Source organism: Peromyscus eremicus, chromosome 5 (assembly GCF_949786415.1).
Source record: "Peromyscus eremicus chromosome 5, PerEre_H2_v1, whole genome shotgun sequence".
NCBI lineage: Eukaryota > Metazoa > Chordata > Mammalia > Rodentia > Cricetidae > Peromyscus > Peromyscus eremicus.
In genome coordinates this window covers 25,213,459-25,227,217 of record NC_081420.1, presented here as the reverse complement: position 1 = coordinate 25,227,217, position 13,759 = coordinate 25,213,459, and the positions used below count along the sequence as shown (strand labels likewise).

Sequence of the window (13,759 nt, the reverse complement as noted above, 5' to 3'; positions counted from 1 at the left end):
GGACAGGTTCACCTTATGAATCCCGAGTATGTCCCCAAACCATGCTGTGCACCAACTAAACTGAACGCCATCTCGGTTCTTTACTTTGACGATAACTCCAATGTCATCTTGAAAAAATACAGGAATATGGTTGTGAGAGCTTGTGGATGCCATTAAGTCAAAGCTGGTTGCGGGGGTGACTCTGCCTTGGATTCCTAACTAAATCTGCCTTAAAACACATGAAGCAGCACAGTGAAGTAGGATGATGATTCTCTGCAAGCATCTCCTGCTGGTGCCTTAGCCCAAGGGGGATTTTATGAAGACCTTGCTGATGACTTCCCCAGTTCATAACCAGCAGTTGCTCGTCTGTCGGAAGTTGTAATGCTTTCAGTATAGGCCTGGAAACTGCAGAAGCATGCCTGAGCTCACTTCCTCCAGTCCCACTCAGACTAATTTTAGCGTTTAGACCTAGCTGTTTGTGGTGTAAGTAGAGAATAACCTTGAAGGAATATTAAATAAGCCCTGGCTGAAAGACCAGCTGGTTCAGTAGCACTCATCAGTGGGAGATTGTGCAGATAACAGGCTGGAGGGGAAGAGAGAGCTCTATCATTCCCTTCCCAGCAAGGCCAGCTCACCCAAGCCCTGCATCCTGGCCATCAACATGCTTTGTGGAGGTGCCTTTTGTCTGCTGATGCAGTTAGATGTTTTTTGTTGACTCTTGGTGGTGTGAAATGTACTAATTTTATTCAAACCAAACTGCAGCATTTCTACACCTCCCTCCTCCCTCAGTTTCTGAATTCTTTACTAGAACCCAAAGTAGACAGACCATACTTTGGGTAGGGCCATGAGCATCCACAGTAGCCTCCACCTAAACCATGTAACAGCAGAAAGTGATTCTGCACCTCTTAGGCAGACTGGCTTGACAAGCACATTAACATCAGGAACACTGGCTCCAACACACCAGCTCTCTCCTAACTCTGTTCTTTGCCTTTTCCCTGCAGTAGCATTCCATGGCTCAGGGCTAGTCTACAGCAGGAACCCACAGAGGAAGGGCCCCTGCCTCTAAGAATGGGTTTGTTGAGATGAGCATGCCATTTGTGAACCAAAACCACAATTTCCTCTTGTAGAAAGTAAGACTCAGATTAAATCTTAGAATATTTTTTAGATGTCTTTTTCACAATCATGTACTGGGAAAGCCAATTTCATACTAAACTGATTAAATAATACATTTACAATCTGTAACTGTACTTATAGCTTTTTTTGTAAATAGAAACTATAATTTATTGTCTGTTTTATATCCATTTTGCTGTAACATTTAAGCAAAGACCAGACTTTTTTCTTTAAAAAAAATTTATTTAGAAAGTATAAACCAATTGTACCACTTGAGTTTTCTTTTAATACAAGACTCATGATGCAAAGCTGAAGCCACTGTGAGCTGGGCCTCAAGAGCTGGTTTTCCAGGACAGCTGTGACCCACACATGATTAATAATAAATGTCCAGAATGGGCTGGCGGGGTGCCTTTGCTGCTCAGGAGTAGATGTCTTGTTTCTAGTCTCCTTATCATACGTTCTGTGCCAGGTGTTGAGTTCACCTGCTCATGGAAGGTGGGTGAAGGGCTGGGCACAAAGTGCTTCTGAGGACAAGCACACAATGGCAAAGACAGACAGAGGCATGGCGTGAGCTTTGCTGCATCTTTGCAAGGGCGAGAGCAGCAATGTCTAATATCCAGGACGGCGAGAATTAGAAGGAGCTAGTGCGACATCCAACCTTAGGCTGGGGCAGCCCTGCCAACTGCGGTCTTTGGTCTTGAGGTCAAATGAACCCCACTGCTCATACATTAGAAGGTCAGCTTCCTTGAAGGTGGACATCATAGAACAAACTGCTGAAAGGACTTAGGGAGTGAATCAGAGCTGTTGCTAGGAAGCCCGAGTGGGGCTGCAGAGTCTCCCTGGGCCTGCCTGGGCAAGCCCATCAGGCGCTTTTGCCCCAGGAGGCAAACAGAAAGGTGAGGACCCACTGTGTGGCCTTCCCGCATCCTCACTTTCCGCAGAAGACATCTACACCTCCCACCTTTTGCAAAGCAGACAAGAGGATCCTTTGAACATCCATCAGAAGTACCATTCATTATGGCTCACCTCTCTCAACTAGAGAAGCACTAACAGAACCAGGAACCCAACAGTGGCTACAAAGGTATCTTTAAAACTCTGTGGATTCTTGTTCTGTTCTAACATCTCCAAACTATGGACCACCACATTATGAAGTCAATTCAGATCAGAGGGACATCATCATGCCACAGGCCACCTTTCCAGAATTCAGGCAGTTCAAAAAAACCTGCTTTGGGATGAGGCATTTCCCCACATCCCTCAGGAGCCAACAGAGTTCAGCAATTTGGTTTTCCTTCACAGTCTTTTAGTAGCAAGGGAAGCCAATTTAATTTTGTCAAGAGAAGGTTATAGGATGAATCGCCACTGAGAATATTTGCCCAGGGACCATGAGCTATGATCAGAGAGAGGTGATCACATCCGTAGTGTGCGGGGGCTGAAGAGGCACACGTGGAGACACTACATGACTCAGTACAGTGGACAGCGGCTCCCCATCGGATGCCACTCCTATGCACTGGGTGCCTGAAGCCGGGGTCATGACGTCAACGGGGGCTTCTAGAGTTCATCCTTTGCCTGGCGAAGGACGAAGCTGTGTAAAGAATCAAGGTCTCTACCTCCATTGTGCTCACCCACTTTTTCACCTCCGCGGAAAAGCAGCAACGTGGGATAGCCTCGGACCTTTAAAAGACAGAGAAGAGAGTACTTTAAATCACACCTAAATTGTTCCTGGAAAACGAAGTGGCAGGGCAGGTGGCTCAGTTGGTAAAGTGCCACACACGTAAGTATGAGAACTTGAATTTGGAGCTCCAGCACCCTATAGAAACCAGACCCTGGGGTGCCCATCTGTAGTGCCAGTGTTGGAATGGAGTCCAGGGGTTGAGATTGGCCAGCCCAGACAATCAGTTCTAGGCTCAGTGGAAGATAAGGTGGACAGTGACTAAGACAGACATCTGACATCACCTTTTGGGAGTTCACACATCTATGAGCACAGAGGTAAGGCTGGGGGAATTCTGTGACTAATGTCAGTAGTACAGTTTGATTGGGGTACGTATGAGGCCCTGGTTCCATGCCCATCATCACCACACAAGAACCAATATAATAGCCCATAACGTCCATCATATGATGAGCTCAGAACAAACGCATCAGTTAAACAGACTGACTCTCTAGCCATGGCCTGTTCCTAGGGTGGTTAGATGTATAGATTTCTTTTAGCCCCATCCTTCAGGATGCTTGTTTATAACTGAATGCTGAGCCCTCTGGTGGTTAGGTCAGGGCACCAGGCAGCTCCTGGGCAGGCAGGGCCATGATGGCAGCAGCACACCTCTCAACACCTGGCACCTCAGTACTGTACAGCTAGACCCAGCAAGGCCTCAGAACCTTCTCTGCAGCAGAGGAGAAGGCCGGCCTTTCAGAGAGTCCTTTATTTCTCAAGTGGCACAACTCAAGATACAAGCCACTCTCTAGAGAGGTATGGACAGAGTGAACTCGTTCCATGCTGCCAAGTGACCGTCCCCTGGGGTGCTGATCCAAATCTTCAGTTCGCCTCCCTGGGAGAGGTACCCACCGAGTACTTGCTGCAGACATTCCGCTCAGCAGTGCAGTCTACTTCTGCGATGGTGACCTCGGCCAAGCCAGGGAATTCTTTTCTAGAGAGCTCCTCCCAGGTAGGAGCCAGGTTTTTACAGTGACCACACCTAGAAGAGAACAGGGGCAGCTGTGCTGAGATCTGGGTCGAGATCATTCTGTTTCACCTACGCGACAGTCACAATATCCTCAGAATCCACACCATCAAATTCTCCCACAGGGTATACGTGGGCCCTTCCCTTCCTGAAAAGGAATTCAGAGTCATACCACATTTGGTAACCTGACAGGTATAGAAAGAAAGGGGGATTCTGTGCCCACTTCCACACTATGGTGACGGGAGGAACAGGGGTGAACGGGACAGACAGTGTGGACTGGGCTGCCTGGGTGCAGATTCCTCGACATTCCGGCCACTTCCAAGAGGCCACAATGAAGTTAGGCCCAAGTCTTGCCTTTTGTGCTGACAGTCCCTGTTTCTGTCCTTCCTCACAATAGGAGGGTCTTCCTTCTGCACTGTCTGTACAGCCTTAGCGGTTTTCTAAATAAAAAATAATTCTAATGGCATTATGTGGTAACGTTTCTTTTCTTTGTAATCCAAGCTGGCCACCATCTCACGGTCCTCCTGCCTTAGCCTCCCTGGTGCTAGGATTTCAGGCATGGATCACCATACCAAGCTGCCCAAACTGTGCATCATGTCCTCATTAACCTCACGCTCCTGAGTCCAGAGTGAAGAGCTGCTCAGAGTGACTGAGTGACCTCTGTGTATTTGGGTCAGTCACCTAACACTCTTCCACAGACTCTGCTTGTTCAAGTGACTGTTGTACTTATGAAGACAAAGTGTTGTTGCAATTTTACAGCTAAGGAAAAGAGGTTCGGGGGTATCAAAAGGACATGCAGCGTTCTGGCCATTCATGGAACCTATCTATCATCCTCCGGTGCTGGGCTATCTCGGTCTCAGTTTGCTCTCCATCCACTCTTATTCTGGTCCCTGAAGACCACATGGCAGGAAGGTTCAGGTAACTAGGTCACGCACTGAATGGCTCTAACAGAAAGCTGAGCTCTCCTGAACTTTTTATACGCCCATCCCAATTCACTTTCACATCTGTGCCTAAGGAGATTGAGCCTTAAAGCAAATTAACGTGCCTTTTTTTTTTTTTTTTTTTTTTTTTTATAAAATAACTTTTGCTTGACAGGGTACAGTGGCATTCTTCCCTGCAAGACAGCCTGTATAACTGTGACTCCAGCCATCAGCTGGAGAACATGCTGTGTGACAGGGTACTGGCGCAATGTCGAAGACGGCCACTTACCATGGAGCATAGAACTTGATGAAGGTTATTCCTTGTGCAATGGTGTCCTCAAAGTTCTTTTCAGTGAGTGCCAGCACAGTGCCCTTCAGGGAAGGAAGGTCAATTTAAAGACACCGATTAAAAGAGAACAGGGCAGAAGCCGGGCGGTGGTGGCGCACGCCTTTAATCCCAGCACTCGGGAGGCAGAGCCAGGCGGATCTCTGTGAGTTCGAGGCCAGCCTGGGCTACCAAGTGAGTTCCAGGAAAGGCGCAAAGCTACACAGAGAAACCCTGTCTCGAAAAACCAAAAAAAAAAAAAAAAAAGAGAACAGGGCAGAAAGATGGACTCTAGCCAGAGCCATCTACAAGTTATATGCAGGGCATCCAGAGCTCTTACTGGGCAGACACACTATCATATCACGGAGCTGCTGGGGTGGGGGCAGTAGGCCGAGACAGACCTCCCAGGCCTCTGTTCTGCCCACAACCAGCCCAGGGGCTTCAGGTACAGGCCCTATCCTCCAGGGCTCTGCAGCGTGGACAGGTCCATTCTAGGCGTAAGCCTCTAGCTCCCAAGCCTGCAGCCCAAGATGCCTGTGGATCTGCATGAGCTCACATGCCGTTTTTCTCTGTCCTGCTTATCTTCAAGCATTTATCTCTTCTAGCCAACAGGAACCTAGCAGCACAGATGTGACTGGTGGTTTTAATCACACCCATACCAATGGGCTAATTATTCTGGTGTGTAAAATAAGTGTGCGTACGGTGTCCAATGCAGGCTGGAGAATTTCACACAGGCATTTTAAAGCAATTCTATCTCGACAGTTCTTCATGGGATCTCACGGTATTTCTCTAATAAAAGTTCAGCAGTCCGGTGAGGGTGCCGCTGTGGGGCACTGATGGCACAGCTCAGTGTGCTGTTGGAGACTCCCAGACTGAGTGGGCTGCTGCAAACACTACCATCCTTATGTCCACAGTAAGCAGCCGTGCTCTCTGAGAGGCCGATTAGTGATGGAAAGCTTTGTTAAAAATAGCCATGGTGTGCGAAGAAGGCACTCACGGCGTGTAATTACCCTGTTAGGGATGGCCATCATGACACACATGTTCCTCTAACATCTGTATGTGGTCACATTTCTTAAACCAAAAACTTCAGGCTGTCCGCAACCAGTAAGAGCACAGCTAAGAAACGGGTCCCTGTGCTTGAGGGAGGCTCTTGCTGGCCCACTGAGGGGCAGGAGCAACCGACACCACGGATTTTTTCCAATTTCAATGTATTGGGTCTTGAGTGTTGGCCCCAGTGAGTCTCACCCTCTCTACACACAGTGGGTGTTCAGTGGGTCACTGCCCTCATCCCAGGGGACAAGGCATGCTCACCAGCCCTGCCCATGGCCCCCAGGGTCTCACTGTCAAGAAAACAGCTCAGTGGTGGAAGCTAAGCAAAAAGGTCTACACAGTTCTCCGTTGGTCCCTATGCCAGAGTTCAGGGCTTGCTCACATGAAATGACTGGACAATTTACAGAGAATATACACACATCCTCCCATGCACTTTAGCTGGTACCTGTCACTCAGTGTGGACCTCCTGCTCTGGTCCTGAGTTCTGTACTGACCGCCCACGGTTTTGTCTCTACCCTCACACACGCACAACCTGGAAACCAGACCCCCTTCTTACCTGTGTTGAGTATCTGCTACCACTGCCAGCAACTCCAGAAATCTGAGTCACCTCAGACCCCTCCTTCCCTTGCTTCCTGCTCCCCAGGAACTATCCTCACTGGAGTGGGATCCTTAGGCTCCCTTCTCCTCCCCCCACTACCTCACCCCTACTTTGGGGTCGCCTCGTGTTTCAGGGCCCAGAGCAACAGTTCTCCTCACCCCAGCAGTTGCAGGGCACCTTCCTGAAGATGACCTGCTCAAACCTGCTATGGCTCCACCCTCCAGCTCCTATCCCTGCCCCTCTTGGGCACCCACTGCACCACTGGAACTGGTTCCTCTCAGTGCCTTCCTGCCTGGCTGGGGCTCTGCTCTGAACACAACAGCTCACTCTCCCAACTGTATCTGGCTCACCCGCGCCCCCCTCTGGCAACTTTTGACTGTCAGTTCTGCAAACGCTCATTTCTCTTCTCTCTAGGCTGGCTACCCTGCACACACGCTTGTCACAGCCTCGTGACACCTGCTCATACATTTTCTCATTGTTTCCTCCAGAGACCCTGCACCCTTCACAGGCTGGAAAACAGTTATAAGGGTTTTTGTTTGTTTGTTTTCCTGGCAGCCTATGAGAGTACCTAGAATGTGCCTGAAGCTTGATAAATGCAGAACTAAAAATACTAAAAGTCGAAAACCCAAGATCCCTTGGGGCTGGAGACATGGCTCGGTGGTTAAGTGTGCACACTGCTCTTGCAGAGGACCCGAGTTTGGTTATCAGCATCCACACTGAGCAGCTCAGAAACGCCTGGGATTCCAGGTCTTGGGAATCAGATGCCTCTGGCCTGTGCACGCGCCTGCACATACACACATCCACCTATACACTGAATTCAAATAAGAATAAATCTTAAAACCCAAGATCTGGAATGAATAAGGGCAGAGGCAGCAGAAACAAGTGAAATATTCTGTGATCTGGCTATCCAGTCCTCTGTACAGCCCATCCTGCTGCAGATCTCCCAGGAGCCTTTGCTACAGGGTCATAGTAAAATGACAGCAGCCAGTTCTGGGGTCAAAGGAATGGGGCCAGGGCAGCAGGAAAGGCTTTGCAGTGAACCTCACATACACTGTCCCCAAGGAACCAGGGCAAAAGGACCAACTCTGGAGGACTTTCACACCAAGTGCCTTCTCCTCTCAGGATTGTCTCACATCTACCTCAGGTTTCTCTGAGGGAAACTTCTGCTGACCTTGACCATGCAAAGAATGTAATGTAGATGAGAAATCATTATGCAGTGAGAGGACTCTGTAGGGAGGCAGGACCATCTCCCTCCATCTGACAGACACCCACCTTGTCACCCGTGGGCTCAGCAGCCAGCACGGGGGCCTCGGAGGGCTCGACAGTCTCGGGGGCCTCCTCTGGATCCCGCAGTTGCGACTCCACATAGTCTCTCAGTGACTCCAAGTCCCTCTTTCCCTTGTACTGATCCACCTGTCCAAGACACAGGCCACGGTGACGCTGTCAGCGTTCTCAAAGTCACACGCCTCCCCCCATGAGGGGTCTCAGCTCCAGCTTTGTGTCTCCTGTGATATCTGCCTGCTCCCACTTAGATGGGAAGTTAGATTCCACAACACCCACCTCCTACCCCTACCTGCCCCCCAAGCTATACATCATCAGAGTCTCAAGTAAGGGCTAGCCATTCATCTGCCCTACTTTCTTGAGAATTCTGAGATGCTGACCACGGGCAAGGCATGGAAGAGGGGCAGGGACAGACCCCCAATGAGAACAAGCATTACTACTGTTCCGAGGCCCAGCAGGTCTGTGTTCATACCAGAGCACAGGTAGGTGTCTAATTCCAATGAAAACCCAAGCTACCAAAAATGCCTCAGAACAGTTTGACAAATGTCCGTTTTCCTATCTACTACGTCTTATCTAGTTAGGGAAACACACATACTGCATTCCACGTACACATTCCTCCAAAAGTGGACAGCAGCCATTTCCCAGCAACTCAGCCACAATGGCTAGTGGAAGGATTATCCCCACACAGCACATAGGAGCTGAAGACATACATACCTTCTTGCCATCTCGAAACCAGAGCAGAGTCGGATAGCCTCGAACCTGGTTTTCTGAGCAGAGTCCATAGTGCTGTGTGCAGTCAACCTGTGAGCCAAGTACAATCAAGCACCCAGTAAGTTTCCTCACAGCCTTGTAAAAAGCATTATCAGACAATTTATACTTAGGAAAAAACAAAACAAATGAACAAACAAACCAGTTTTACTCCAGATTCCATAGTATTTGTGGCAGCACTCTGCAAATTTTAGGGAGACTTTGCCTAGAAGCCACCCCCACCCACGCTAATGGCACATAGTGACAAGAGTTAAGACCCAGGATTTATTTGAATTCAGTTGAAAATGGCAGACTTAGGAAGCCTAGGAAGCCTGACACCTGGGGAAGGGGGTGTGAGCCAGGCTGCTGTGAGGAAGACACTCACCCGGGCAGTTCCCAGTGACATGGAAACCTACTGTCACTCAGTTCTACAGTTTCAGATCAAGGCAGGGGACACAGTTCAGTGACATGCGTGGGTCCCTGCCGTTTGATTCCTGTGCATATACCCCCACAAGTGTGTAGATAGAAGTTTCTCTGTGTCCCACCCAGCCCCATGATCCGGACGAATCTCTCTCACCCACGGTCCCACAGCCGCTTGTAATCAATCACTCAGAGGCTTATATTAATTACAAACTGTATGGCCTGTGGCTCAAGCTTCTTGCTAGCTAGCTTTTATAACTTAACCCATTTCCATTAATCTATGTCTTGCCACGTGGCTTCGTGGCTTCCCCATGCTTTCGCATCTTGCTTCTCCTGGTGGCTGCTCTCAGTATCTGCCCAATTCTCCATTCTGCTCCCCTCTCTCCAGCTCCAATGTCCCGCCTAACCTTATTCTGCCTCACCATTGGCCAGACAGCTTTATCTATCAACCAATCAGAGCAACACATATTCACAGTGTACAGAAAGACATCCCACAGCACAAGTGGGAGCAAGTAGGTCATGTTGAATAAGAACATTTGGGAAGTGTGGCACTATAACTTGTCCAAGTGACAATTACAGTAGCTGTTTGTTTGGGTGGGAACTGAACCCAGGGCCCTGTGCATAGAGGTAAGCACTCTACTGCTGAGCCACATCCCCTCCCTTGTTAAAACATGTTTATTTTGAGAGAGAAGAGCCTCAAAAAATTGCCAGAGCTGGCCTTGAATTTGTGACCCTCCTGCCTCAGACTCCAGAATAGCTGGAGTTAAAAGACCTGTAACATCAGGCCTCGCTCAGATTACTTCATGTAAATCAAGATTCTGCTTGCCTGATATTTTTACAAGCATTATTTTTAAAAATTTTACCAGCATGAAAATTAGCCAAGCAGAGCTAAGCTGGTTTTTAGTATGTCAATAAAGGTTTTAAACTGCATTAAGCTGTAAGAGAGCTGTGAGAGCCATTAGAGTGTTAAAATGAAGTCCAGGGAGCTTTAGGCTACGTCTGCGAGGGGCACAAGCACTCTCCAGGGTTCTGTCTAAAGCAGCCCAAGTGCCCAGCAATGAAGGCCTCTCACAGCTGCTGCTGCTGCTGCTCATGCCTGCTTCTGCTTAGAGCCTGGATAAATCACTTCCCATAAAACCCCACAAAATAATCCAAGTAAGGACACAGAGGTTGGGGCAAGATAGAATGCAAGGTGATGTGCATTTCCCCACAACGCTCCATGATTGAAGTAATCACAGCATACAACAGGGCACTGGAAACACGGCAGGCCAAGAAAACCCACACAACGCGCAATGAGAACGCCAACTGACTCAGCATCCCCACCCCAGGGGCCATGCTAAGCAGCCAGTTCTCCTCGTCTTGACTACACAATTCACCCCGTTTCCCTTCTGCAAAGGGGGATCTGAGGGGAGACATCTCGACCAAGGCCAGCCTGCCAGGTCTATCCAACCCCGAGGTTCTGCTTCTGACTGTCACACCCAGATACACAGCTCCACTTCTGCATGCAAATAAGCCCTGTGGCCAAGTGGAAAAAGGAGATTTTCTTTTGAGGAATTCCATAAAGAGTGGCTGGTGAGTGTCAGAAAATCAATGAGATTCAAAATGCCCAGTAGCCCAGGAGCTGCTCCAGATAGTTCTAGAAAACCTGAACACACAGAAGTTGTTACACATTACTTCTGGCTCTTCTGTATGAACAGTTGGAAGGAACTGTGGACGGCAGTGCAAAGGAAGCTTGAAGAAAGCTACTGGCTGAGCTCTATGGACGTCCAGTGAACTTTCTACAAGGCTCTACCCCATATCTTTATATAGCTTCAGGGCTGCCAACTCAGAATTGGCCATCCCTTCAGAATAAATCGGCCAAGGCCATAATTTATCTCCAGGCTGTGGAAAAGCCAGCAGACTCCCAAACCAGGCTGCCATCTGTGAAGGTGAAATGAATTGTCAAGTGGTACCTTACCTGGAATAATTAATAAATCAAGTTTCCGACTTTGTACACGGAATGAATAATGGGCTACTCTGCTAATTAACCCAGCCCAAAGCAGACTGTTTGCAGTTTAACAAGGGTTTGCACTTACCTTGCCAATCTTGACAGTTTCGGAATGCTCAAGGCCCAGGGCCAGCTGCTCCCAGGTTGGAGCCAGAGCTTTGCAGTGACCACACCACGGAGCGAAGAACTTGATAAAGTGGTCGCCTGGAGGGAAGGCCGAAGTAGAGAGGAAGGGGAAGAAGTGTTGAGCTTTACGATCCTAGAGACCAGATGCTGAACTGAAGAATACAGCCCTGTTCTCTTGCTCACAGATCTCAAACCCTGCTGGTAAAAAGGGACTCACCGTTGTGTATGTTTATATTTGAGTTCAAAACAGTAACTCAAAATCAAATTTGTCATGTCTGAAGGGTGACAAAGAACCAACTCACACTGAGAAAACTGGCAGAAGGGTAAAGAACTGTACACTTACCCTGCCTCTTTCCCACCCTAACGCTACAGGTAAAAATGAGGTCCGCACCAACAAGTCTGACGAGGGAGGGAGCAGACAGTGGCCATCAGTGCGGCTCCAATCACAATCACAGAGACAGACATGCGGAGTCACTAGCAGCCACGAGGCCTTCCAGCATCCCAAAAGCATATATGGGAAAAACAAAGCAAGGAAATGTGTGAATCCACAGGAGATTTATTTGATCAGAGTCCAGAGTCCAGACTGTGGGGAATTGTGCAGGTCTACAAACCAAGCACTCAGTAAACCACACAGGAAGAAATGCTGGAGACCATACAGATCAACAGAGCCTTACACAGACATTCTCAGCCTTCAGTGAGGTTTAAAAAAAAAAAGCATTTAAGATGCATGAAATCCAACATAAACTTGGAAGAAAAAAAGAAGAAAAGCATTAAATTGAGCCGTGATAAGTCAGATGACTCAAGTCTAGTGTTTAGTAACACACACCTGAGCTATGAGGCCATAAAGAAAAGCCATGGGCCCACACATGGGGCAAGTGCCTTTGGAGAGAGAATGGGAGAGCAGCCTGGGATGTGGGTGGTGCACAATAGGCTTTCTGCACTTACATTATATTTTGCCAAAAACCAGGTTAAAAAACAAACAAACAAAAAACAATAACCCCCTGGATAGTTTAAAAAAAAAAACAAAAACAAACAAAAAACCAAAAGTAATCAAGTCCTCACAACATTATTTTCTGGACACTGGAGATTTTTATCTGGCTGTTCTTCTTTGCATAGGCTGACAGCAACCTCCAATCAGGAGGGAAGCCCCAGTGGATGTCAGGCAGTGGGATGGTGACCTGCCACACTGATGGCTGAGGCTATGGTCTTCTTGCTATGACAACAATGCATTTCAGGGAAACGATGAATCACTTATTGGAAATTATGAGCAACTTATCATGGCTAAAACCATCTCTTCGCAGACATGTGGAGTACTTACCCTGGGCAGCAGGATGGAGATTGAATCCCCAGAACCCAAGCAGTTCTGATGGGAAGCCAGCGAGGGCAGGGAGCCGTGGCTGCCTTTTGAGGAAAGAGCCTCAGTGAGCCCTGGAACACCACCATGTGGGGTCTGTGGGGTGTGTCCTGCAGGAGACACCTGCTCTGGGTAGGGCTCAGCTGGACTGTGGGAGACTGTCTATGTCAAGGTGATTCGGGTGTACATTCTACACAGAGACTGAGTTAGTTTGACTTCCCACTAGGGGAAACACCAAGGTCCCATTGCTGGAGTGCTGGTACAGACTACATAACTCATCCGAGTAGGACTGGAAGACGCCAGGAGAAAGTATTTGAATCATACAGGTAGTGTGGAGGAGGGCTGGCTCCTGCCAGGCACAAGCTTCCCGGGCAGCTACAGGTCTAAGTTCTTTTTCACAGAGTCTACAACCCAGTCTTCCAGGGGGGTTTCTCTCCAGGGCAGCACTTGATAATGGAGCCAGCAAGGAAGCTGTGTTTGCTTTCTAGCTATATGTGCTTGAGCCAACTTCTGAAACATGTCCACTGTTAACAAAGGGAGGCTTGTGTTTTATTCACTGTAGAGACTGTAGGTAGATGTTTAAGAGACCAATTCCAAAAAGTGTGTATAAAGAACACCTAATTTGATTCATAGTTGTAACAGTCCAACTACACTGTTTAAACAAAAAATGTGCTTGCTTCTGCCTCCAGCCTGTAAACACGTGACTACCATTAATAAAGACTTTGTTATCCGAGGGTGCTGTGTGCGCCTAGCGTGCTCACAGCTTTAGCAGAGCTTTAGGCAGGCCTACAAGGATGACAGAGGAGGAAAGTGCTACGTAAGAGCACGCTCATTAGGCAACAGTCCACTGGTGCTGAAGAGACAATGGGGTTGTGACTAGATGCTGAGCCCTCAAACAGCAAGGGGAAAAGCCGGCCCAGACCCACGGCCACCAGTTCCATCCTTACCCTGAGAAACATGCAGCTCAAAGTTGTTGGCTGAGAGTTCATACAACCCCTGCTTGAGCTCAGGGGCTCTGGGTGGCTCCGCTTCCGGCTCTGGCGTCTAAGAAGAAGCAAAACAATCATCTGTGAGTTTGTCCTTGAGGATGGCACTGATGCAGGGAGGTGTACCTGTCCCTGTCTGGAACAGTCCTCACCTGTCTATCTCACACCTGTGCTGAGCCAGGCCAGACGGGAAATCACCTCCAC

The 13,759-nt window shown here is 48.5% G+C and overlaps 2 protein-coding genes across 2 annotated transcripts in view; one reads left to right on the top strand and one right to left on the bottom strand.

Annotated features, from left to right (window-relative positions):
- The window catches only part of Bmp6 (bone morphogenetic protein 6), a 152,367-nt gene extending 148,146 nt beyond the window's left edge, over nt 1–4,221 (top strand). Inside the window, exon 7 of the mRNA XM_059263148.1 lies at nt 7–4,221. Within this exon, the coding sequence (XP_059119131.1) occupies nt 7–156 (150 nt within the window). The 3' untranslated portion in view covers nt 157–4,221. The remainder of the gene's footprint in view (nt 1–6) is intronic.
- The window catches only part of Txndc5 (thioredoxin domain containing 5), a 29,435-nt gene continuing 16,987 nt past the window's right edge, over nt 1,312–13,759 (bottom strand). The window contains exons 4-10 of the mRNA XM_059263149.1: nt 13,517–13,613; nt 11,178–11,293; nt 8,650–8,736; nt 7,927–8,067; nt 4,971–5,053; nt 3,647–3,776; nt 1,312–2,760 (exon numbers count right to left, since the gene is read on the bottom strand). Of these exons, the coding sequence (XP_059119132.1) occupies nt 2,638–2,760; nt 3,647–3,776; nt 4,971–5,053; nt 7,927–8,067; nt 8,650–8,736; nt 11,178–11,293; nt 13,517–13,613 (777 nt within the window). The 3' untranslated portion in view covers nt 1,312–2,637. The remainder of the gene's footprint in view (nt 2,761–3,646; nt 3,777–4,970; nt 5,054–7,926; nt 8,068–8,649; nt 8,737–11,177; nt 11,294–13,516; nt 13,614–13,759) is intronic.